Source organism: Pyrus communis, chromosome 15 (assembly GCF_963583255.1).
Source record: "Pyrus communis chromosome 15, drPyrComm1.1, whole genome shotgun sequence".
NCBI lineage: Eukaryota > Viridiplantae > Streptophyta > Magnoliopsida > Rosales > Rosaceae > Pyrus > Pyrus communis.
In genome coordinates, this window is record NC_084817.1 from 22,161,687 (window position 1) to 22,184,403 (window position 22,717).

The following is a 22,717-nucleotide window of genomic DNA, read 5'->3' on the forward strand; positions in this document are numbered from 1 at the left end:
GCACATTGAAGTCAACTGTCACTATGTCCATGAACAAGTCCAGTCGCAGGTGATTCAGACACATTATGTAAAAAGCTCCGATCAGCTGGCCAATATCTTCACCAAACCGTTGGCCTCCCATCAGTTTCAAAGGCTTCTCTCCAAGCTTGGATCCATCAACCTTCTGGATCCAGCTTGAGGGGGAATATTGGAAGTTGTCCAGTGGTTATTAGGGTTCCTGGTTATTAGGATGGTTTATGCTAACATTGGATAATAAGGGAATTGTTCATGTAGTTTTCTTTTGGGTATTAATGGTTCCCTAGGTGGTTAATGATCCGGTTCTTATGTGATTAGCATCTCTATGTATAGGAGTCTTAGTTGTCAACTCCTTAATTAATGTTGACAACCTCTTTGCTTCGTTTTTTAGTTTTTCCTAGCCGGCTATATAGCCTGCTCTCTTTGTAATGATCTCCAATGAATGAAAAGAAAACCTTGAAAATCAACAGTAAGACTGGTGTGTTTGAGTGCTGGTGTATTGTTTATGATCGGGTTCTGTTTACGTGTTAGTAAGAAGCTACAAGCCTACCAACTAAATCTCTAAATCCCTATGGAATCGTTTCCTTTTTCAGGTAAGATATATATAGTTGCCCGCCATGGATTCGGTTAGAGGACAAGGAGGCATCCAGATGTTGCTAACAGCTGAACAGGATGCTCAACAAATTGTGAACAATGCTAGAAACTGTAAATGCATTCTTATGCTAATTTCCGCAATTAACATTCTCTATGTGCCGGAATTTATCAGTTTGTTATTTTTTTCCTTTTAACTCTTGATATGAATCCTCCAAAATAATTTTACGTTCTTCAGCGAAGATGGCACGCTTGAGACAAGCTAAAGAAGAAGCTGATAGGGAAGTGCAACTCTATCGCACGAAGATGGAGGCTGAGCACCAAAAGAAAATTGCAGATGTACTAACTAGTCTTTCATCAACTGCCCAAATGTATCAGCGTCACTCCATTGTTGCCCAAAAAAAAAATGATCCTTTTTGTGATGAAATCATTAGCAGCATTATGATTCATACCAACATAACACAGCATAAGGGTTTTTGAATTAATTTGAGATCCTAATGATTTGATAAGTTTCTCTGATTAGCTTTAAAATTTCTGCAGACAAGTGGGAGTTCAGGATCCAATGCGAAAAGGCTCGAAGAAGAAACTGATACGAAAATTAAGAACTTGAAGGAGTCAGCCTCAAAGGTCCAATCGGATATCGTTGGCATGCTTATTAAGTATGTCACAACAGTGAAAATTTGAACAGTCTGCGGGTTTGTATATGATAACTCACTAACTTCTGTATTTAGTCGACAACTTCTCAGTTCTTCCGTCAATTTTTTTTTTCTTTTTTTGGTAAAGAGTTCTTCCATTGATTTGTGTTTTTGGGTTGTCTTCCTATCCAGTCACAATATATGTGTGGACAGCAAAGCGAGAGAACCCGGAATAAAGTGCATAACTAGTAGTCCGGCCAATGTTACATAAACAGTCTTGGTGCATGTTTGTGAAGCATGTCTTAGCTTGCAGCAGTTGTGGAAGACTTCGAGAGAACGTCAAGAGAAAATTATTATATTTTTTTGTTTTGTACTTGAGCGATATTCTAATAAATATAATTTAAACTACAAGAACGGAGATTCGAATTTGGGTAAAGAGAGAGCAGCATACTACTCTAGACAACTTTTCTAAACACAGCCTAGGTCTATTAATAAAATAATCCAAGAAATACTGCCCCCTTGATATGCAGGACTAACAAGACTAGTAAGATTTTATATGCAACCCAGAGAAGGATATGGAAACTGTCCTCATAAGTTGGAGAATTTAGATGGATTATTTCTAGGAGGTTGGTGGCTAAAACTTATCCATGCTAAGCCTGTGAGATTTAAAAATGATGGGACTAGTTTTTAAAAGCTCTACTCAAACAATTTTTACTAAGAATTAATTTAAAAAATATTTTCTTTAAAATCATTTTCAGTCATCTAAAAGCACTTCTCAAACAATTTGATAAAGCACCTATTGTTGTAAACTAAATTTTAAGAGTGGCTGAGAGAGACAGGGACGGCAATGAGAGGGGCTTTGGTGTTTTTGACAATTGTATTTCACCCTCTGACCTTATGTCTTTATTTATAAAATCACGATGACTTTCTTGCCTTACAAGTAATATAAAGCCTTAAATATTTGATCTCCAATCCTTTTGAGATTCCTACTTTAACTTTATACAATCACATTACTAAAATAATACTACTTACAACACATACAACGAAGATATGAACTATTATTTATCTATAAAGGATGTTTGAGTCATTCCACACCATTATCTAGCTATGAGAAATAATTAACATCATTATGTACGTATAACAAAGATACAAAATATTAAACATTGTTATCTGCGTGTAGCTACGTGAAAACAACTATGTCTACAAGAAGGGTAATACTAGGGAGAATTATTAATTAAATGTTGATAAACGTATTTATTTTCTATTAGTGACACATCATTTAGTTTCTAATTTTGTCTTCCTAACATTACCACACATCATCATTTAGTTTCCAATTTTGACACATCGTTGATCTTCTTCAATTCATCTGATCCGATGGCCAAAAATTAAAAAAGTGTGTGAGAAGTAAAATGAGGTGTGTGGATATCACACCCCATGCAGATATTGTTTCCAACTTGCTTTTTATCATCGAAGAGTTCTATTTACACCCAGAAATTACATCTTTAGACAACCATAAAATTGTTGCATTTTTTTAATGACCATCGTCCCAATTTGAAACTATAGAATACCCAACTGAGTTCTAAAAGAAGAAACATTTCTAAAAATAAAAGACGAAAACAGAGAAGATGGGCGTTGGAGCATATTGATGAAAGAAAATGGTTTCACCATTGAAAGTGAGACGGTTGACTTCCTCTTCCTGATTAGCTGTACTTTTTTTTTTCGATATCAATAAATTTCCCCTTGTACCGTTGAGGTTTTCTGAAAAAAAGAAAAAAGAAGAAAAACAAACAAAAGGTGACCTCTTCCATGTATGTTTTACTTACCAGGATTATAAGTTGTGGCCGCAAATAGTTAATCCAACAATAGGTGATTATTTAACATTTTTGTTGTACCTTCTTCTCCACCGTTGAATTAAGATCAAAAGGCGACTGACCACAATCTGCGTCCAAGAGGACGGGACTCCTGTTGAAAATAGTTTATTCCCCGAGGGAAAGAAGCCATGTGCTGCAAGGGTGGCTCCAAATTATCACAAAGGAAAAATGACCACATGATTGCTTACCATCCCTACAAAATACATCATTTTCCCTCAGGGAAGAGCACTCCAATTCTTTGGTCATGTTCTTGAGTCTTAAAAACAAAACCACAAAAAGGAATACCAACTGTAACCACTACAATTTTGCTCAACAAGTAATTCAACATCCTCGGTTTTGTTTCCTGAGTACTTTCCTAAAAGTCCAATGGAGCAACAAGGTAAGTTCACAACGTAAATTGAATCTATTGAAATCTAACATGTAAACGTTCCCAGAAGCCGGTTCAACTGAATTTCTAATTCGCGGGTAAACGGTGGGTTACAAACTTACAGAAAGAGAACATACCCATTCTATACAAGAAATTTAGTATCATTGTGGCTCACGTAGACATTATTGGGCGCCTCTATACAGTATGCTCTGCCGGATGATAAGCCAGTCTGTTCAGTTGGAGATGTGGTTCAGAAAATGGCTTATGTGCATATGAACAGACGGAGATGAGAGGTAGAGAATAATCAGCTAGCACCTAGCTTTCTTACTACTGTTAAGTACTCTCTGCAGATGGAAGGCTTCGCCTTGATCCCCACTCAAAAACCTTCTCTCTAAACAGCAAGCAGTAAGCTGCCTGAGTAACCTCTCCAGATATGAATGCAAGCCACCGTGCGAAGAATCTTTCAGGTTGGGATTTGTTGACAGGATCATTGCATTAACTGTGTCTGCTACAACTTCACGCTGAGACTCTTCAAGCAGATATCCAACCGATGATTCCCGTGGCCTTTCGTACGCCAGCAGTGCAACACAGTCCTACAGATAGAGGTGTTGTAACGATGATAAACATTAAATTTCAGTGATAAAAGTAAAGGGGTCTAGTTCTAATGTGGTGCTTCCAAAAGAAGGACCAGAGGAACATGTAGCGACTGAAACGCAATACAACATGCAGATTAAAGAACACCATTAATATGAGTTTGCCAGTAGGTACTGTGTTTTTGTACCTCATTGGTCTTCCATATTTTCTAGAAATACATAAAATTAAAAGAAAAATTCTTTTATTACCTGAACTAGGTCCTCAAACAGCGGCAAGCCAAAGAACTTTCCCAATTCCATCCTCCCATATTTGACAGCCTCCTCCAGTGCTCCGACCTACATGACAATTTTAAGTATCGCAAGGCAGGCCAAAGAACTTTGTCATATTCGTGTAAGATCACCAAATTGCAATCAGATGATCTATAAAATAAACAAAAACCTCATATACGCCAGACCTAAAAGATGTCAAGCAAATAATGCAGGCTGCACCTGTTATTTGTGAACACTAAATCTAATGCACCATTTGTTAACACTTGAAAGTAGTATAATATCTAGCCATCTGAAATGAAGTTACACAGTTCAATCCATGTTTCTAAATCGTGATTTAATGGTTTCCTTCCAACACTTAAAACACTGAATGTAACAGGTATGCAGGACTTTCTTGTATCCTTCCAATTCATTTAAAAAAATAACCCACAAGTATTGTCATGACTTTATCCGTAATATTCATGTTTTAATATATCTGATGTGATACTAAAGCTAATCTTATGCAAATAGGGAAACATACCCGAACCAATTCAATAAACTTTTGACAGTGGAGCAGAAAGCATGTAGCAGATTTATCATCCTGCAGAGAGCAAAACTTAAGTCATGACCTTAACAAAATAAGCATTATGACAAAAATTAAATTTTAAAAAAAAAAAATCAAGCATTGATCCTAAGATGGTTAAGGACAGTAACTTCACCAAATAGCACATAAGATAAAGCCAAAATTCAAAGCCACATAAATAGCATTGCTATACACCTATAAAAAGTAAATTTATCTGTGATCCATAAGGAATTCACTGCATAAGCATACGAACAAAAGAATCATAAAATGTCAACATGTAAACATGCCAAATATACTGGAATTCGTAATTATGTTAAGAATTAAGAGTAATCAAATTTATTTTTTTGGTTAGCTAAGAGTAATCAAATATTATCACAACCTTCAACTGATTTTTTTTGCTACAAACAAAAGTTGGTTTAATTAAGACCAGATGATCAAACATTATATTAATTATTAGCAGAAGTACTTTATTAAATTGAAATCATAGAAATTTGAAACTATGAGCCTCGTGTATTTTTCAAAACATTTTCTGCAAAAAATAAGACACCAATTTGTAGGAAAAGAATACAAGACACAATTACAGACATAGAAATTCACATGTTAAGTAGGTAAAATACGAGATCTGCAACTAACTGAAACAATTAGGATACACTTCAACCCTCTCAAACACATGCTTTACAGAATTTACTGCATGTGCCAAGATCTGTTCAACATCGAGAGCAAAGAATTACATAAAAATAAAAATGGCCACCAAAAGATCATTTTGAAATATTAGACAGTCTACCTGAACAATTTGGGGATACCATTCACGGAGTTTACCAAGGGCAGAGTCGATCTCCCCATTCCTAATGAGCTTCATTAGCAAATAAAACTGGTCAGCCAGGTGCAACTCTTATACTAAAATAAATTAAGGGCTCGGAGACTGAGTACATACAACAAAGGAAAAACAAACCAAATAAGAAAACCATATATTGAACTGATTCTACAATGCTCCCCGAACTCCCAAGCAGACAGTTTCATAAGACATCACTACAAACATTTCTTTACTATCACATCAAAGCCTTTAGAATTATTTGATTAAATTAATTTTCTATCCAAAATGTCATCCAATCAAGAGACTCAAGGTAAGAGTAAAAGAAAAGGAAAGAAGCAACATGTGAGTGATTGGCATACTTTACACCCCTACAAAGCAGATTGGCTACACGAGAAACACAAGCAGGTAAATAAATCTTCAAAATGAATTGGGGAAAAAAAAAGAAGATACGATCATAGGCTGATTTCAAGCGAACCCTGACGAACACATGAACATTTCACATGAAACTATTGTATACAGAAAAGTTGTTTTAACCATGTAATAATGCAACATCTTCAATTACTTAAACAGGAAAGCACTAAAAGCACCCAAAAAAAGGCCTATGGCATATCTCATCCGCATCATCATTTTGTGTCAGTGTAATATATCAAAAAAAGAGAAGTAAATCTTTTGCAACCAGAGATATCATGAATGTTGCAGTCATAAGAAACTGCATCTAGCTTATAACACTCAGTCAGGTAAGCATCAATTCTATGCTCATCAAGTCCAATGGAGTTGTATTAATTATTACACATCCCCAAAATATACTACGTACACTTTTTTTTTCTGGTTCCTTGTAACCTTTAAGTTTATCCAAACAACTGGGATTCCAAAACTTTCATGCAAATATTAAAGAAGCTCAGGACTTCGTCCCAAACAAGAAAAGAAAGCAGAACACTATAGTAGTCAATCATTTAACTTTAAAGTGATTGTAACTGAAATAAATCAATACCTGTCTAAGAGCCTTTCTCTCATTTAGTGCAAACAGAATGTCCTGCTCATCAAAACCATTTTCTTGAGCTATATGTACTGGAGGAACAGTACTTTTACTAGCCATGTCAAATGAATTGAGCGTATCTTCATATCCATAATGTAGTAAGTAGGAGCGAACAATTCTGGTCAATAAAGCATAAATAAATTAACAATTGACACATAAAATTTTAAGGAAACAATTTTTTTTTTTAAATAAATACACAGTAAAATCATGACAATATCGATTCCCTGGTAAACCTCCATACTGGTTACGTTGCTGACCAGATCATAAACCTAGCATCCATCAAGTTCAACTTAAAATAGTGAATTCATATTGATTAGCAGAATAGACATGCCTATGACACCAAGTATTCTTACTTGCAGCCCATGTAGACTGCAGGAAATGCAACTTAAGTATTAAAGAAACTTATTGACTCAAATTTCAAGTTACAACCTCAGTAAACACTACAAGGAGCTTGAACTGTTTTTCTACCAGACGTACCCCATCCAGCAAAGTTCAAGATCTCCGGGAAACCTATTGCTCCTTGATCCAGCACAAGCTAGAGTTGTTGGGCATTCCTGGCCCACCAACCCAGTGCTTTCATGTCCAAAACCAGCTAAAGCTAAAGTTCCATTAAAGAGCGTTTTCATGGGGCTCCTCAGGGAATTTCAATATTAACTGGGGAGGCAGGTCTGAGTTCTACAAATTGTCAAGGTTATCAATGCTACATTTTATCTTACCAACCCTCAGAACACAACCACCTATAACAACCTGAATTGTCTAAATTCCAAATTTATTTAAAATCTGGTTGAAAATTAAGTATCAGGGACTCAGGACAAGGAGCAGAATGATGACCTAAAAGAAATATATAAAAAAGATTTGGGTTGTGTTAATCTAGCTACAACTATCACTGAACTGTGTCTAATCCCTCAGCTACAATACTACAATTTAAAAAAAAAAAAAAAAAAAAAAAAATCTAAATCTAAAACTAAATCAACAAATCATATATTAATGTACACGAGAGAACACAAAATTCAAATTTTAAAATCAATTACAGTGTCTATTTAACAGGTGACATCAGATCATTCCACCTTAAGGTATATCATATATGACTAAGACATAATAAATTAGATGCCTTCATTTGAGATATCAAGAAATAATGTGTACTTACTGATGACTAACATTAGTCGGCAAAGAAATTTTTTCAATTGACATTTGTTGTTTCATCCTCTCTTGCGCTTCAAATTCCTAAGTGGATGTTAAAATTAATTTCGATCAGACAACATGATATACAAAATATTGAACAAGTTATACTACTTCAAAGTAATCGAATCTTCACAATTATAACCTGTACAATCCTTTATGAAATAGGACTTCATGAAAAGCATTATATATAACAGAAATGAATGAGAGAAGCAACAAATCAGTGCTCATTCAGGAATCCATAATCCAACATAAGTATTGAGGGTATCTGTTATTTTTCCACTTAAGAAGCCCTTTTCCTTGGCCTATACTTTCATTCATAATTTATTTTCCACTTAAGAATTACAATGAATCAACATCGTTACGAGTCCCCTATCCACTACATGCAATCAATGAACCAAATGATCCCTCATTTTATTTTTTTGGGAATGATCCCCCGTTTAAAAAATAATACAAGATGGTTTTTTATACCCTTTATTCTCACAAACTTGCCCCTTAACTTGATCAAACAACAAAGTTCTTAAAAATCTCAAAATGAAGGGCCAAAAATTAGAGAAACGAAAATGAATTCAAAAGTCAAACATCCGTTGCCACAACCTTAAGGTCCTGTTATCTCGCATAACTGACTCTTATGAACCCTAAGCTCATGTTGTGGAATAAATATCATAGGACTGTGTGGTTATGGGTTGCAACTATTTCCTTCTGTGTCTTTGGACATGCTGGCAAACCACAATCAACAGCGCAGTTTTTCTTATTCCAGTTGATTGATTTTTCCATGAACAAGAATCAAAAGTTACTTGCTTTATTTAATTGCAAGAAGGGACGCCAGTGGCATTTTTACTCATTCCATATATCTGAAAGACAGTATGAAAATTCACTCCTAAGAGAAGGAAAGCAACACCGCCAAAGCTTCTAGGTTTAAAAATCCACATCTTGTGGGTTTGGTAACCTATGAGAAAGCAAAACCCAAAATTTATTCTTAAAAGTTATAAAGCACGCCATTGGGAAGCTATTCGCTGGGCTAGCGTATGATGGACAGCTAAAGAACACAGAAGTGTAAAAAGGCTTTTGCCTCTTTACTACGGTCAAAAGGTTTATGCCTATTTACTATAAGACAAACTGGACCTTACAAAAAAAAATGATTATCATTTATCTAAATCAGAATTTACGGTTGAAATTTTTTATAGAGGTACGACAACTGATGAATAATTGATTTAGCGAAGACCAAAGACACAAGGCATATTAATTGAATCATATTTCTTTGAAATAAAAGATAAGCAATGAAAAGTATATCTTGCCTTAAGATCAAACGCAAATGGTTGCTGTCCAAAGTTAACGTGTACCCTGCAGATTAAAATTAAGCACACATCTGATAACATGAAAACATGAATCTGAACCATCTGAAGCTGCTGCGTACATGCACAAGCAGTTGGCTAATTACAAAAGATGAACATCTAGAAGAGCTAAAATATTAGAAAAAGATACCACATACTCCTCATTTTGGCTGTGTACAGCAATGGTAGGAAATAAGGGGCCCTTGATATCCTTGGGCACTGTTCCCACCACAGCACCATTTTTACTGGAACCAACATGAACGAAACAAGATCACATTAAACACCACTCTAGTCTCAAGAGAAGAAACACCAAACGAAGTAGACAAGTCTTACGTGAAAAAGAATTCCTGTGAATCATAATTGATACCACCTCCAACTATATCCCCAGAGGTGTAGGTTGGGCCAAACGCTTCTCCTTTTCCATGTCCCCGATAAAGTAGTCCATCATCGCCATGATAGCCACAACTATTTGCCTCCCATCTGCTTCATGGAGGAAATAATTAACACAAATATCATGACTAGAATAACAGAAGTTACAGAACTTGCCAATTAAAATCATAGTTTTCAAATCTCACAAACAGTGGAAAACACAATGCAACATGCAGAAAACAAAATGTTTTCCTCCTTTGGTTTTTCCTTCATTTCCTCCCTTGGGTCCTCCCCAGAAAAAATAAAAATATGGCAGTGGAGAAACAAACTCCCCAATTCATACCTCAACTTTTTACGGTGAGGGTTTGTATCGTTTTCCACCAATTGATCACAAAGTACACTATTATTATCCAATTAGGAACACACAGTTCACACAATCAAAGGTCAAAAACAATTGTGCAACATAAAACTCATCAACGATTATCTGATAATAAACCCTATGTACATTGACCCTCTACTAGCTCACCTAATTAAACATAATCAGAAAAACCGAAATTAAACTTCTCTCCCATAACATCATAAGAAGATCTCTAGCTTGCAAAGTCCCAGTTGAAGATTAACACAAAATACCACTTTAAATTCCTATTTCGGTTCTTTCTGAACCTACCAGGTTTCTGAAACACCAAGAAATCCACCAACTTGAATCCACAATTAAAACCCCCAAAAACAAAAATCCACTAACAACTGTGACAGTTAACTTTCAATCATTTTCTCAGAAACCAAACAGACCCAATCAACCAAGAAGCCTCACCCGGGCTGCCTCCGCATCTTGAAGCTCTCAGAAGTAAATCCAATGGAAATCTGGCCCTTGGTCCCAGCATCCTTGACATAAATCTCGAAGTAGTAGACGAGCCGCTTGACCGGAGCTGGCTTGTTAGCCTGAACTACGCCGACGTCGTGGCCGTGAAGATTGACGCTGGTGTACTTGGCGGAGAGCTTATCAGGGGACACGACGATGAAGCCGCCGGAGCTGTTGATGGTGTTGAGCTCCGTGGGGGAGTCCTCGTCCTCGTCGGTCAGCCCCCGAGCAGAGGCGAGCCGCGGTTGCTCGAGGAACCACAAGCTGAGATCTCGGTCGCCGTGGTGGTGGTTGGTACTGTTATTGGAGTTGGCGGTGCTCATTGTTTGAATCTGAAACCCTAGAATTCAACTACCATTTGGTGGAAAATCAGAGCGGAACGAAGAAACCTAAACCCTTTTCGTCGATTTGGGGGACTGAAGGAGGGAGAAGAGCAAGAGATATGGGAATGATCTGTTACTGCCCGTAGAAGGAAAGAATCAAGAATCTTTATTTATTTATTTATTTTTAACAAACAATGAGCTTAACCTCAGTAGACTAAATATTAAAATAGTTCAAATTCGTTTTTTATTAGAATTGAACTTAAATCTCTCACTTATTGTTGAAAAATAATACCAGTAAATCATCGTACTAATTGATTTTTTTTTTTTTGTTCGTTTTATTTTTCTTTCAAATTTTAATTTTTCCCTTTTTTCAAGAAACTAGAGTCCTACAAACTCACTGTTCTAAACAACTCCCTTTATATATAGGCTAGGCAGGTGGTCAATGGCCTGATTGATCTCTAGGCATTTACATGTTAGGCGTCTTAAATGCTAGGCGCATAGGTCGAGACTCTCAAATACATAACTGTTATTTTGCATTTTTTTAATAAATTATAATTATTTGCTTGTTTACCATGTTTTTAATATATTTTAATACTTTATATTGTATATGTCATTTTATTTTGTAAGTATGCATTCCAAATTCCAATAGTAATTAGGTAATTTTTCAAGTATTAGTAAATATTTATTTATATGTTATATAATAAATTTAATTATAATTAAAAAACTGCCTAGGCCTTGCTAGACGCCTAAATGTTAGGCTCGTGGCCGCCGTCCGACTAGAGCTAGTGACTTTTAAAGAACACAAACTTACATTTTCCATCCAGAAACAATTAATGAACTTTCTTTAATCATAAGAACATGAGGCGGTGTCAATATCATAATGAATTTGAAGTTTGAACACAATTAACAATTAATGTTTCGTAATTAAATTGAAGTTTGGTGTCACTGGCAATTGTTTCTTCACAACCGAAAATTACGAAAAAAATTGTTGATGGTTTTAGGATGAAATACTTGTCACTGTCACCAATCTTCAACCTAATTATGACATAGCCACCATCCAAACTTCAATTCATGTACGACAATGCCGCCACTCCATAGTTTATCTTCAAATTATAACAAAAATTTAAAAGAAATTCCGGTTACAAATAGGATAGTTGAACCTGAAAATGATTATTAAGTGTTTTTCATTAAAAATTTGTCGTGTGAAGCTCGTTCCATTACTTTTTTTTTTCATGACAAGCGTGTGATCTCATTTCCTTAAAACTTCTTAGGATGAAATGGATCAAATATATATTACATGCATGAAATAATCTACATCTACACAATCTTCAAAATAAGTTGAGTTTACAAAAGCGATTCTAGTTTCAGTCATTTAAAAACATTTCTAAACAAACTCCATTGTCATACTACCTTTTTTTATATTGCACGAACCTTATATTAGTAGGAATCATCATATCACAAAACTCAAATACATATCGAGAACACTAAATTCTCTAATCCACCTAGCGCTAGCCAGCAAACTTTTTCAACCAGGTATGCAGTAGCTCCGGACACTAAGAGCTTGTTTGGTATCTTATTTGAAATTTTTTATAATTTCTCAAAACATTTCTTAAGAATTTTTCTTGAAAACAATTTTCTTTAAAGCTCAAAAACTTATTTGGTATGCGATTTAAAAATTTTAAATTTTACAACTTAAATTTAACAAAGAGATCTAAAAATAGAGGGTTGAGAGAGAAAGAGGAGAGAGGAGGAAAAAAGTAAAAGATGATTGGAGAAAAGAGAAAGAAGTGAGAGGATCGGAGGAGATAGAGAGGAAAAAGAAGAGGAGTGATAGAAAAAAAAAACCGAGAAAATAATGAGTGCGGATTGGAGGAAAGACGAAAAAGGTAAAAAAAAAAGGGAGAAGGGTAGAGAGAAAGAAGAAAATAGAGAAATAGCTTTGGAGTGAGAGGGGAGTAGAGAGAGAAAAAATGAGTGAGTTTAAGTTTAAAAACTCATTTTTTGTGTTTTTAAAGAATATACTATATTTTTTAGTTAGTCTTGAGTTCAGTTTTTAAAAAGCAGTCATACCAAACAAGTTTTTAAGGCCTAAAACTTAAAAATTGTTTTTTAGTTTAAAAAATTAGATTCAAATAGAATACCAAACAGGCTCTAAATGTTTCTTCACACATTTGCTGGTTTCTTTCTTACCATACATTTCCAAGCATATTTCCTCCTCCCACCTTGCTCTTTTTTTTTTTTTTGGTATTTCGTCCCTCATACTTTTGTAGATCCTTCAACCAGCTCGAATAATCCCTCCGAGGTTTGCAAGCAACGAAGTCCGATAACTCCTCTATATCAGATTCCCGGAAGCTTCCTAGTAAGCGAGTGAGGAAAACCTTCCCGTTGCAAATTTCCTCTGGTTTCTCTTCAATGACAACACTAGATTCCGTTGCGCACCTCATGATACATGCGTTTTTTGAAGTTTTTGCTACCTCGCTTTATGATCTCTTATGGGAGCTTATGAGGGAACTATTAAATAACGAGGGAAATTTGATTTAGCCTTGAAGGTAGTGTGACTTACTGTCAACAGACCAAGCAATACCAGTTCGAATAGAAGAGATAACCAACATCAAACAAAAATAATCGATTGAATTGATTTATTCAAGTGATAGCAAGTGGTCTTCCAATATATAAAAAAGGGCGACCCCAAGCCAACTAGCCCTCGTTTTGCCAGGGTCAGAGGAGGAAAGTCTGTCGTACGTAGTCTTATTCTTACCTTACAAAGAAGCTGATTCCACAACTCAAAACCGTGATTTTTTAGTCACAAAGGAGCAACACAATAGTTTGTCACAAGTATTAACAAATAACTTAAATTAATACAAAACTATTCTATATGGTGCACAATAGTATTTTGTACCTCAAGTGAAGCATTTGAATTTTCTAAATTTCTATGCAACTCCTTTGATAGATTTCTTTTTCAGCAGGCCCTGCAAAGTGGAACATATGTCATTTGTTTAAATGTACACCCTCAGAGAAAGCAAAGAAATCCAATAGCTCAAATTTGCGGGAAATTTTATAAATTTGAGATCAACTCCAATGGTTGGGCTAAAAGCTAAATTTTTTAGCCCATAAAATTTAGCTTTTAGCCTAAAAATAGTTTTTCTGCTCCAATCCTTCTGCCCTAAAATTTTAGCTCGGGATTATTAAAGAATGAACCTAGGCTATTTTTTTTCTTAAATTAAATTTAAAAAAAAAATTATATGTAGACTATCGTAAATTAATTTTATGAACAATTTAATCTAAAAATATTTAAATTCCGATAAATATTGAAAAATCACTAAATTTTCCACAAAGCAAACCTTCAACTTTCACCAATCTTTCAACCCTAGGCTAACTTTCAATTCACCAACCGTTCAACACCAAATTTTCAATTCACCAACCATTTAACACCAAACTTTCAACTTTCATTAACCATTCAATTTTCATCAATCATTCTTTATATAAACATATGTCCAATATTAGTTGATCACACAACCTTTCAACGTTTAATCATCCTCTATATTCACCAATCTTTCAACTTTCAAAGAGTTTTTGTTTCCTAAAAATTCTCAATATCTCATCAATGGGTGGTAGAAGAAGGCGTAGCATGACAATGCAGATGACACAAAACCAAGCAAGAATTGAGATTGAGGATGCAGAATTGTTCAACGCCTGTCACATCCCGGCCCGGGCGGGACCACTTCCCAGGCCCGCTCCACCACCGTAGCACGATATTGTCCGCTTTGGACTTACCATTCCCTCACGTTTTTGTTTTTGGGAACTCACGAGCAACTTCCCAATGGGTCACCCAACATGGGATTGCTCTAGCCCCCTTCTCGCTTAACTTCGGAGTTCCGATGGAACTCGAAGCCAGTGAGCTCCCAAAAGGCCTCGTGCTAGGTAGGGATGAGAATATACATTTAAGGATCACTTCCCTGGGCGATGTGGGATGTCACAATGCCAAAGCTAAACTTGTAAACTCGTTTATGCAATCTAAGCACCATGGTGAATCTAACCATCGTGGTTCTGTCATGGGGCGTTCATTTGTGTAATAAATTTAAGTGTACTATGTTGTTATTTTCTATTAATAAATCTAAGTGTCTTCTTGTGCAAAGTATTTTGTCTAGTATGTTGGATAAATTATTGAATGGAGGTTGAATTATTGAAGACATTTATTCTACATCAAAGTGTGGAATAATAAGCACAATAATTATTGAAGACATCTGGATTAATAGAAACAATAATTAATAAGACATATATTTAATAAAGTACATAAACCACATAAACTTAATACAACTGATAATTCATAAACCACATAATTAATAAACTACATAAACTTAATACAAACGACATAGACTACATAAACTTAATAATCATATCCACCATCTTCACGTGGTGATGGACTTCGTACAGGACTTGGGATATAGAGTTCAGAGGATTCATCATCTTGAAATATACTCCTTAAGGCAGACTTTCGCAAAATTTCATTTTGCTTATCACGTAAGAACTTCTTCCTCTCTGGAGTGTATTTGCTGAGATCCTCCATCATGAAATTAATTTCAAACCTATCTTGCTCCCTATCCGAGATTTCCTTCATTTGCAAAAGCATTCGGGCCGTTTCTTCTTGGCGAGCGCTATGGGTTTCGTTCAATTTTGCAATTCCGGTAGCAAAGTGTCCACTCATCGGATCTTGGGACATCCCTTTTCTCTTTGCTTCCTTTTGCTTATTTCTTCTTGGGGGCCTTGCAAAAGAAGGAGATGGGGTCATTTCATCAACACCTTCATCTCCGACATTTGTATGTGCGGCTTCACGTTGAAATAATATTCCCCATTGTTGGTCCGCATTGGTTCCTCACTTCAGACGATCCTTGAGGACGTCCTAAGTATGTTGCAACTTAAAAACTTGATTTTTTGATGTTACTCTTGTCAACTTGATTTTTTGATGTTACTCTTGTCTTGTAAATTTCCATTGCTTTTGTCACCCTATGCAAAAAATACATAAAAATAATTAGTTGCAAAATAATATTATATACATGACAAATAAAATATCAAGAACAAAACTCACAATTTCTGTGGCGCTTCTTCCACTAGCCATGCCAACCATGATTCTCTCCAAGCTTCCCTTTCATAAAGTGCATGCTTTGTTGATAGTCTTCCACCGATCATAAACACCACCACCATCCCGCCCGCCGCCATTGCAGTTTTCTTGAAACTTTGCAATGATTTTATCCCACAAAACCTTCTTATTTTGATTTGTGCTAACTACACCATCTTCGCTAACAGAAACCCATGCCAAGCATAAAGCAACATCTTCCTCACATGTCCAATTACAACCTCTAATATGCTCTCTTGCCATGTTGAACAATTTGGAAATGGAAAGAAATGATAGAAAGATAAATTGGAAGAATTGTAGGAGAAAATTGAGTTTTGTGTGAATGTTTGAACAAATACATAGGTATTTATAGAGTTTTTTGGTGAATTTTGAGTTAAATCATTTTTTTTAATTATTTTAGCCGTTGGATTTAAATTTGGGCCGTTAGATCTTTTTTTACCATTAGAATTGATTATATTCAATTTTAGCCGTTGGATTCAATGTATTTTAAAATAACATATTCTAAAAAAATTAAATTTGAATTAGGACCGTTGGATCAACCAACGATCCTTAAAGTACAACCATTGTATTAAAATTATAGCCATTGGGATGATGATGTTGGCCGACACACAGCTGACAGCGGGGCCCACCCTGTCGGGAAAGCCTTGCAAGCCAACCACGTGGGGTGCGTTGTAGCGTGGGGGGGGGGGGTCGAGACTGGCCCAAGTGCCAGCGTGTCCACTCGCATGGGGGGTGTGGGGGGAATAAATGGAGAAATTTGACTTTTAGCCCACCATTGAAGTTGATTTGAGGCGAATAAGAGTATTATTATTTATTTATTTCTAAAAGAATAATCTCTATTAATTAATGAAACCCTCTTTGTCAACCAAAAGAGGGTGAAAGACTACTTAGTTTTTATCACACATAAAAAATGATGGGCAATAATGTAATTTCACAGGTCCAAATTTTACTGTTTTTTATTGAAACCTTACATACAGGTGATATTAAAATACATCTAATACTTAAAAAAAAAAAAAAAACTAAAAACAAAAACCTCTCATTTCCCCCATGTTCTCTCTCTCCCTCTCTCATTCTCATTTTCTAAAAAAATATGTTCATACACACAAAGTGTGTAGACAAATGCTAGTATAATAAAAAGATTCTAATTAGAAACCACTAGGATGACCCAATGGTTGTAGACGAATTACAAGCCCAATTTTGGGTTTGATTCCTACCTCTAGTGAATCGTGGCCGGAAAAGACTGAAATGTCTTTGTGAGTCTTTTCAACTTAGAATGATGAATTGATGTGGCAAAACCATTAGCTAATCTCCTTTTATAAATGAATTTATTAAAAAAAGAAGATTTTAATTAGGTTTTGAAAGAGTAAACTTGTCATGTGAGTAGGAAATAACAGCATCCAATGCAAATAAGAGCAGAGCCAGGGTTTTAGGCTGTTTGGCGGCTCTATTCAATCTTGTCTAGGGTTTTAGCTTCAACTCCTCACTCTGGTTTCTCCCTCCCCAGTTTATACAAAGTTAGGGTTTCCAATTCTGCAAATATCATAGCAGATCCTGATTACGATGAAGGTGAAAGTAATATCTCGATCCGCAGATGAATTCACTAAAGAACGAAGCCAAGACCTCCAGGTGAGTTCCCCTCCCCCCCCCCCTTCTCTCTCTCTACTTAGTGTTCTTCGTCGCCCTTTCTCTCCCTAAATTCTGAGGCTAGGGTTTCTGATTCGATTTCCACAGAGGGTATTCCGTAACTTCGACCCCAGCATCCGAACCCAAGAGAAAGCCGTCGAGTATGTCCGGGCACAAAACGCTGCAAAATTAGATAAGGTGTGATTTGGGATTGATTTCAATTTGATTTTGATTTTGATATTTGGACTTTGAATGCCTCGAATAATTGTGCATCTAAATTTGTTTGAATGTTGTTTGTATTTTATGTGGGTAATTTAGATTTTCGCGAGGCCGTTTGTTGGAGCAATGGAGGGACATATAGATTCCATTTCCTGCATGGCAAAGAATCCAAACCACTTGATAGGAATATTTTCTGGTTCAATGGATGGAGGTACTTTGTTTCCTCTAAAATTTTCTAATTCCTTTCGTCACTAATTTATCCTTATATTAATTTTGGTATTTGCAAAATATAATATGGTACTAAGTTTTTAGAGTTTGAATATGTTTGAATTTCTCTACCCCTAATTGTATTCATGTGCATTTTTTTGGCAGAAATTCGGCTTTGGGATCTAGCTTCCAGGTGAGTTATGATTTTTTCATGTGAAGTATTATATGAATTGATTGAGACTTGGACCAGATGTCCCTGCTTTTGAACCATTATAGATATATTCCCTTCAGTTGAGGGATCCCTCAAATGAGCTTACTTGAAGGGAAGACCTAAAAAGGATCCCTCAAGTAAACTTATTTGAGGGATCCCTTGGCGGAAGGAGACTGTAGATATATATATATATATATATATATATATTTATAGATCATTTTGTCATTTCCATACCATAAATACTTGGAATTTACTGTATTTGCTGTAATTATTGAACTCAACATAGGCGAACAGTTGGTCGGTTTCCTGGTCATAAAGGTGCTGTCCAAGGTTTAACAGTATCTACAGATGGGCGTGTTCTTGTGTCTTGTGGAACTGATAGCACGTAAGGCATAACCTCCTTTGTTTATTCCCCTGCCCCCTCTACAAACTTAAGTTCTTGTACCGTTAATGAAGATTTGTCCATGATGAAGTCACTATCTTCCCTTTTCAGTGTTAGGCTTTGGAGTGTACCTGTTTCTAATCTTCTGGAGGAAGATGCCTCATCCGATAAGTCTGCTCAAGTATTTGCCTTCCTAATATTGTCACATGTTTTTTGAATGAATGTGTAGTCCACGTTATACCTACCTAACTAGTTATAAATGATTCGCAGCCACGGGAAACTTATGTTTGGAAGAATGCGTTCCGGTAAATTTCTAACTGAATTTTTAGAGATGACACTTTCTAGTTGATCTTACAAATTGATTGATATGTCCTATGATTGTCAAAGTTCCTAAGATTTAGGTTTACATTCTTCTCATTTGAAGGTCCGTTGATCACCAGTGGAATTCTGATCGGTTTGCTACGGGGGGAGCTGGAGTAGATATATGGAACCACAACAGGTTTTGATCTGGCATAGTTATTCTTTTATTAACTAAAGAAAATGATAATTTTTTTATCCCTCATAAGTGGACAATTTTTTTTTTATTCTTTATTGTTTTTATGCATAGGTCTGCACCAGAGCAGAGTTACCAATGGGGCACAGACACAGTTGTATCTGTTCGATTTAATCCTGGAGAGCCCGATATCTTGGCAACATCTGCAAGGTATGTATTGATGCTTGTAGATAAGATATGTATAATAATACTAGTAATAAAAACTTGTACGGTAAACAGATTAGATACCATGTGCCTACTCATTCTGGTGTTTGGTTTCGGATACCTTGCTTTCTAATTTTAGTATTCCGTTACATGTGGTTTCGGATACCTTGCTTTCTAATTTTAGTATTCCGTTGCATGTGTTTTATTTAATAAGAATGGAACTAATATAATACTCTTGGAAAACAAATGCTTTCGTGTAAAAGAAGGTTAAGCTGTAATGATTGTCTGTTACAACATAATTTTTTGTTTTTTTATTTGTTCATACTGCAACAATTTTATTTCATCTTTCCATATTTGTTTGCTTCTTTTCTAACAAGTTATATAATATCGTATTTTAGGAGAGAAAGTAATATATGATTTCTGTTGCAGTGACCGCAGCATAGCACTTTATGACTTGCGCATGGGAAAACCAACATCAAAGTTTATAATGAGGGTATTGATACAAAATCATCGATGTTCAGCTCATCCCTTCAATTGTTTACAGTTTTGGTTTTAAAGTTTTGAGAGCTAAGAAAATAGCAATATTGGTTGGTCTCTTAATGGTATTTCTAACTTGCATTTTATTTTGACAGACAAGAACCAATTCCATTTGTTGGAACCCAATGGAGCCAATCAACTTCACTGCTGTAAGGATGTAAATTCAGAATTTTTTATTTGTTATCTCTGTAGAACATAAGGGATTTGCTCCAGATTATCTTTGTGCATCCTTTTCATTGTTTTAGGATGTTTAATCATCACATATGAGTCTAAGAGTTGAATTCTGGAATAAAACTTTAGCTCTACCAATGCAACTTGGTAATATGATCTGTAGTCATTGTAAAAAAATCTTGTAATCATTTGTTAGCAAAAAATATTTTACTTTTGATTGTTACCCTTATTAGCAGTTTTGGAGAACAAGCCTATTAGCACACCAATGCTCAAATATGTGGGCTTTCTTCTTCCTCGTGTAGCATTTTCTTATTCTATTCCGTGGCGGTTCTAATCTGGTTCCTCAATTATAGGCAAACGAGGACTCCAACTGCTATAGCTTTGATTGTAGAAAGTTTGGTGAAGCTACGTGTGTTCACATGGATCATGTTTCTGCTGTGTAAGTTTAAAATTTTGCAATTGGAATATTTGGATTTTTTCCCCACACCTCAAATCCATTTTTCCTATAGTATATTTTAGTATGGAAAATTTTGTATACCAAACTTCCATTTTTTTCCCCTCAGGATGGATATTGATTATTCTCCAACTGGTCGAGAATTTGTCACTGGGTCTTATGATAGAACTGTGAGTTCCCTTTTACATACAATTAAATTCCATTTCATCAATGTTTGTTTAAATATGGCCTTAGTCCTTTTTTTAAAAAAAAAAAAAAATCCTTTGCAGATCATGATTTTCCCGTATAATGCTGGTCACAAACGGGAGATATATCATACGAAGAGAATGCAAAGGTTTGACTTTCATGCATTCCTTCTCTCATTTGATTGCTCATATTTATTGAACCTATGCTGTTAGCTTTCATATGCCAATCACGTCACTATAGCTTTATGTTGAGTCACTAACTTCGATATTCTGACTCTTGTTTCCCTCTTCCTGCTTCTTATGTAGGGTGTTTTCTGTCAAGTACAGCTGCGATGGTAGTTATGTTATTTCTGGGAGCGATGATACTAATCTTAGGCTTTGGAAGTCTAAAGCATCAGAACAATTGGGAGTTGTAAGAAATCTCCTTTTTACCTCGTCTTTTTGTTGCCTTTCGGGTTACAGCACGACTTTCACCTTGGGACTTGGGAGTTATTCTTCCATTACCTGTTTCTGATATTCACTCATTACATACTTGTATATTACATTTTTAGCATGGTTTTTTATTTCGTTGGGTAAATTTCTTCTTTTCGAAAAGAAAGAATGCATAATTGGTTTGACTACGGAATTTTGTTCTTCCATGCACGCTATAACCAATATAGGCTTGAAACTCACAGATATAAACTTATAATTATTGTCATCTGCAGCTTCTTCCAAGGGAACAGAAAAAGCATGAGTATCATGAGGCGGTCAAAAACCGCTACAAGCACCTTCCTGAAATCAAGCGTATTGTGAGGTATAAAAGGATGAGGCCTGCTGTTATTTGTTTGTTTCAGAGAACATGGAATTATAATCGTTATTTCTTGTTAAAATAATGAATTGTATTTTGACATGTAAAATGGTCAACCATTTTTAGTCTGTATTTCTCATCTATCTGTTGTTGTGAATGGTGATTGTGCAGGCATAGGCACCTACCGAAACCAATATACAAGGCAGGTAAGCAAATTCGTGAACAAAATGAATCTCAGAGAAAGAAGCAAGAGAAGAGGAAGGCGCACAGTGCCCCAGGAAGCATCGTTGAAGAGCCACTACGGAAAAGAAAAATCATCAAAGTCGAGTGAACAGTACGTGCAGGTTAATGTTGGCAATCTGCTTCTGCATGTTTATGTTACGCGAGGCTGTGAGCTCTATACCGGTGCCTTCACAGAGCGACTTCCCAATCAGCAACCCTCACCATGGACGTGGTGCGGTGTCTATAGAGGCTTTAACGGACTATAGTTTATAGAGGTTCGTTCTAGTAACTCTTTAAGTCAATGCAGTCCAATTCAAATTCAAAGAGGAATTTTTGGTTCGTGTCCCCGTGAAATCTTTTGTGTTACGGAATTTTGTATCAACAGTTATATTTTGTATCGAAATGAAATGGAGTCATATAGTTTGATTAGTTACAGAATTGGTGATGGCCCTGGGTAGGTAAAAGTTTTTGAATTATTAACAATTACCAGAGCATGTGTATCTTGCTTTTTATCTCCTGAGTTCTCATGTACGGATCCTCGGTGCAAAATATCAAAACTAAATCTGTTTTGGAAACGATTTTCCTTTATTTTTATTTTTATAAAAAAGTGATTTAGGTTATATAATTACAAAAAATTAGTAGTACATATAATTACAATGTGGAGTTACCTACCCCAAAGGATGGTTAGGTGTTTAACTTATAAACTAGTTGGAGTTCGAGCAGTTACACTAAAGAATGGGAAATCGGGTTAGCCACATAATAAGTTTAAAAAAAAAGATTAATGATTTTGACACGACATTCTATACTTTCAGCGCATAATGACTCACAAAAGTCCATCAGCATTTCTCAATTTGGAAAACAAAAGATTAAAAAAAAATAAAAATAAATAAAGAATGAAAAAAAATGTACTATATTTCACTAGCCAAAGGCTGGACATAGATCATTTCCTAATCTCTTCTATCAAACCTACTTAATCAAGTAATTCGAGTATTTAAAATTTGATACAAGGATCATTTAAAAGTGATAATAACTTTAGCCGTTGGATCAAATTTTAAAGATCCATATCACTTGAT

The 22,717-nt window shown here is 35.5% G+C and overlaps 3 protein-coding genes across 3 annotated transcripts; 2 read left to right on the forward strand and 1 right to left on the reverse strand.

Annotated features, from left to right (window-relative positions):
• Nucleotides 1-632: 632 nt before the first annotated feature.
• On the forward strand, nt 633-1,290 carry LOC137717200 (V-type proton ATPase subunit G-like). The gene is made up of 3 exons (XM_068456497.1): nt 633-720; nt 845-945; nt 1,147-1,290. The coding sequence occupies exons 1-3, from the start codon at nt 633-635 to the stop codon at nt 1,288-1,290; spliced, it is 333 nt and encodes a 110-aa protein (XP_068312598.1).
• A 2,139-nt stretch (nt 1,291-3,429) lies between these two features.
• LOC137717883 (ran-binding protein M homolog) lies at nt 3,430-10,980 on the reverse strand. The gene is made up of 10 exons (XM_068457380.1): nt 10,445-10,980; nt 9,598-9,744; nt 9,423-9,509; nt 9,229-9,274; nt 7,899-7,975; nt 6,707-6,869; nt 5,686-5,754; nt 4,860-4,919; nt 4,322-4,408; nt 3,430-4,072 (listed from the first exon to the last, which is right to left on the reverse strand). The coding sequence occupies exons 1-10, from the start codon at nt 10,813-10,815 to the stop codon at nt 3,788-3,790; spliced, it is 1,392 nt and encodes a 463-aa protein (XP_068313481.1). The 5' UTR covers nt 10,816-10,980; the 3' UTR covers nt 3,430-3,787.
• Nucleotides 10,981-17,336: 6,356 nt separating this feature from the next.
• Nucleotides 17,337-22,136, forward strand: LOC137717965 (uncharacterized). Its single transcript, XM_068457487.1, has 17 exons — nt 17,337-17,575; nt 17,681-17,770; nt 17,891-18,002; nt 18,164-18,191; nt 18,496-18,594; nt 18,703-18,772; nt 18,862-18,896; nt 19,016-19,090; nt 19,199-19,294; nt 19,718-19,781; nt 19,921-19,974; nt 20,350-20,435; nt 20,560-20,620; nt 20,720-20,784; nt 20,942-21,047; nt 21,340-21,428; nt 21,594-22,136. The coding sequence occupies exons 1-17, from the start codon at nt 17,510-17,512 to the stop codon at nt 21,751-21,753; spliced, it is 1,356 nt and encodes a 451-aa protein (XP_068313588.1). The 5' UTR covers nt 17,337-17,509; the 3' UTR covers nt 21,754-22,136.
• Nucleotides 22,137-22,717: the final 581 nt, after the last annotated feature.

Coding starts and splice junctions, on each gene's coding strand:
- LOC137717200 (XM_068456497.1), top strand. CDS start 633: ATGGATTCGGTTAGAGGACAAGGAGGCATCCAGATGTTGCTAACAGCT. Junction 721..844: donor TGTGAACAATGCTAGAAACT/GTAAATGCATTC, acceptor TACGTTCTTCAG/CGAAGATGGCACGCTTGAGA. Junction 946..1,146: donor ACCAAAAGAAAATTGCAGAT/GTACTAACTAGT, acceptor AAATTTCTGCAG/ACAAGTGGGAGTTCAGGATC.
- LOC137717883 (XM_068457380.1), bottom strand. CDS start 10,815: ATGAGCACCGCCAACTCCAATAACAGTACCAACCACCACCACGGCGAC. Junction 4,920..5,685: donor GGTATCCCCAAATTGTTCAG/GTAGACTGTCTA, acceptor TGCTCTCTGCAG/GATGATAAATCTGCTACATG. Junction 4,409..4,859: donor AGTTTATTGAATTGGTTCGG/GTATGTTTCCCT, acceptor ATTGTCATGTAG/GTCGGAGCACTGGAGGAGGC.
- LOC137717965 (XM_068457487.1), top strand. CDS start 17,510: ATGAAGGTGAAAGTAATATCTCGATCCGCAGATGAATTCACTAAAGAA. Junction 18,897..19,015: donor GTTTGGAAGAATGCGTTCCG/GTAAATTTCTAA, acceptor TCTCATTTGAAG/GTCCGTTGATCACCAGTGGA. Junction 21,429..21,593: donor GAAATCAAGCGTATTGTGAG/GTATAAAAGGAT, acceptor GTGATTGTGCAG/GCATAGGCACCTACCGAAAC.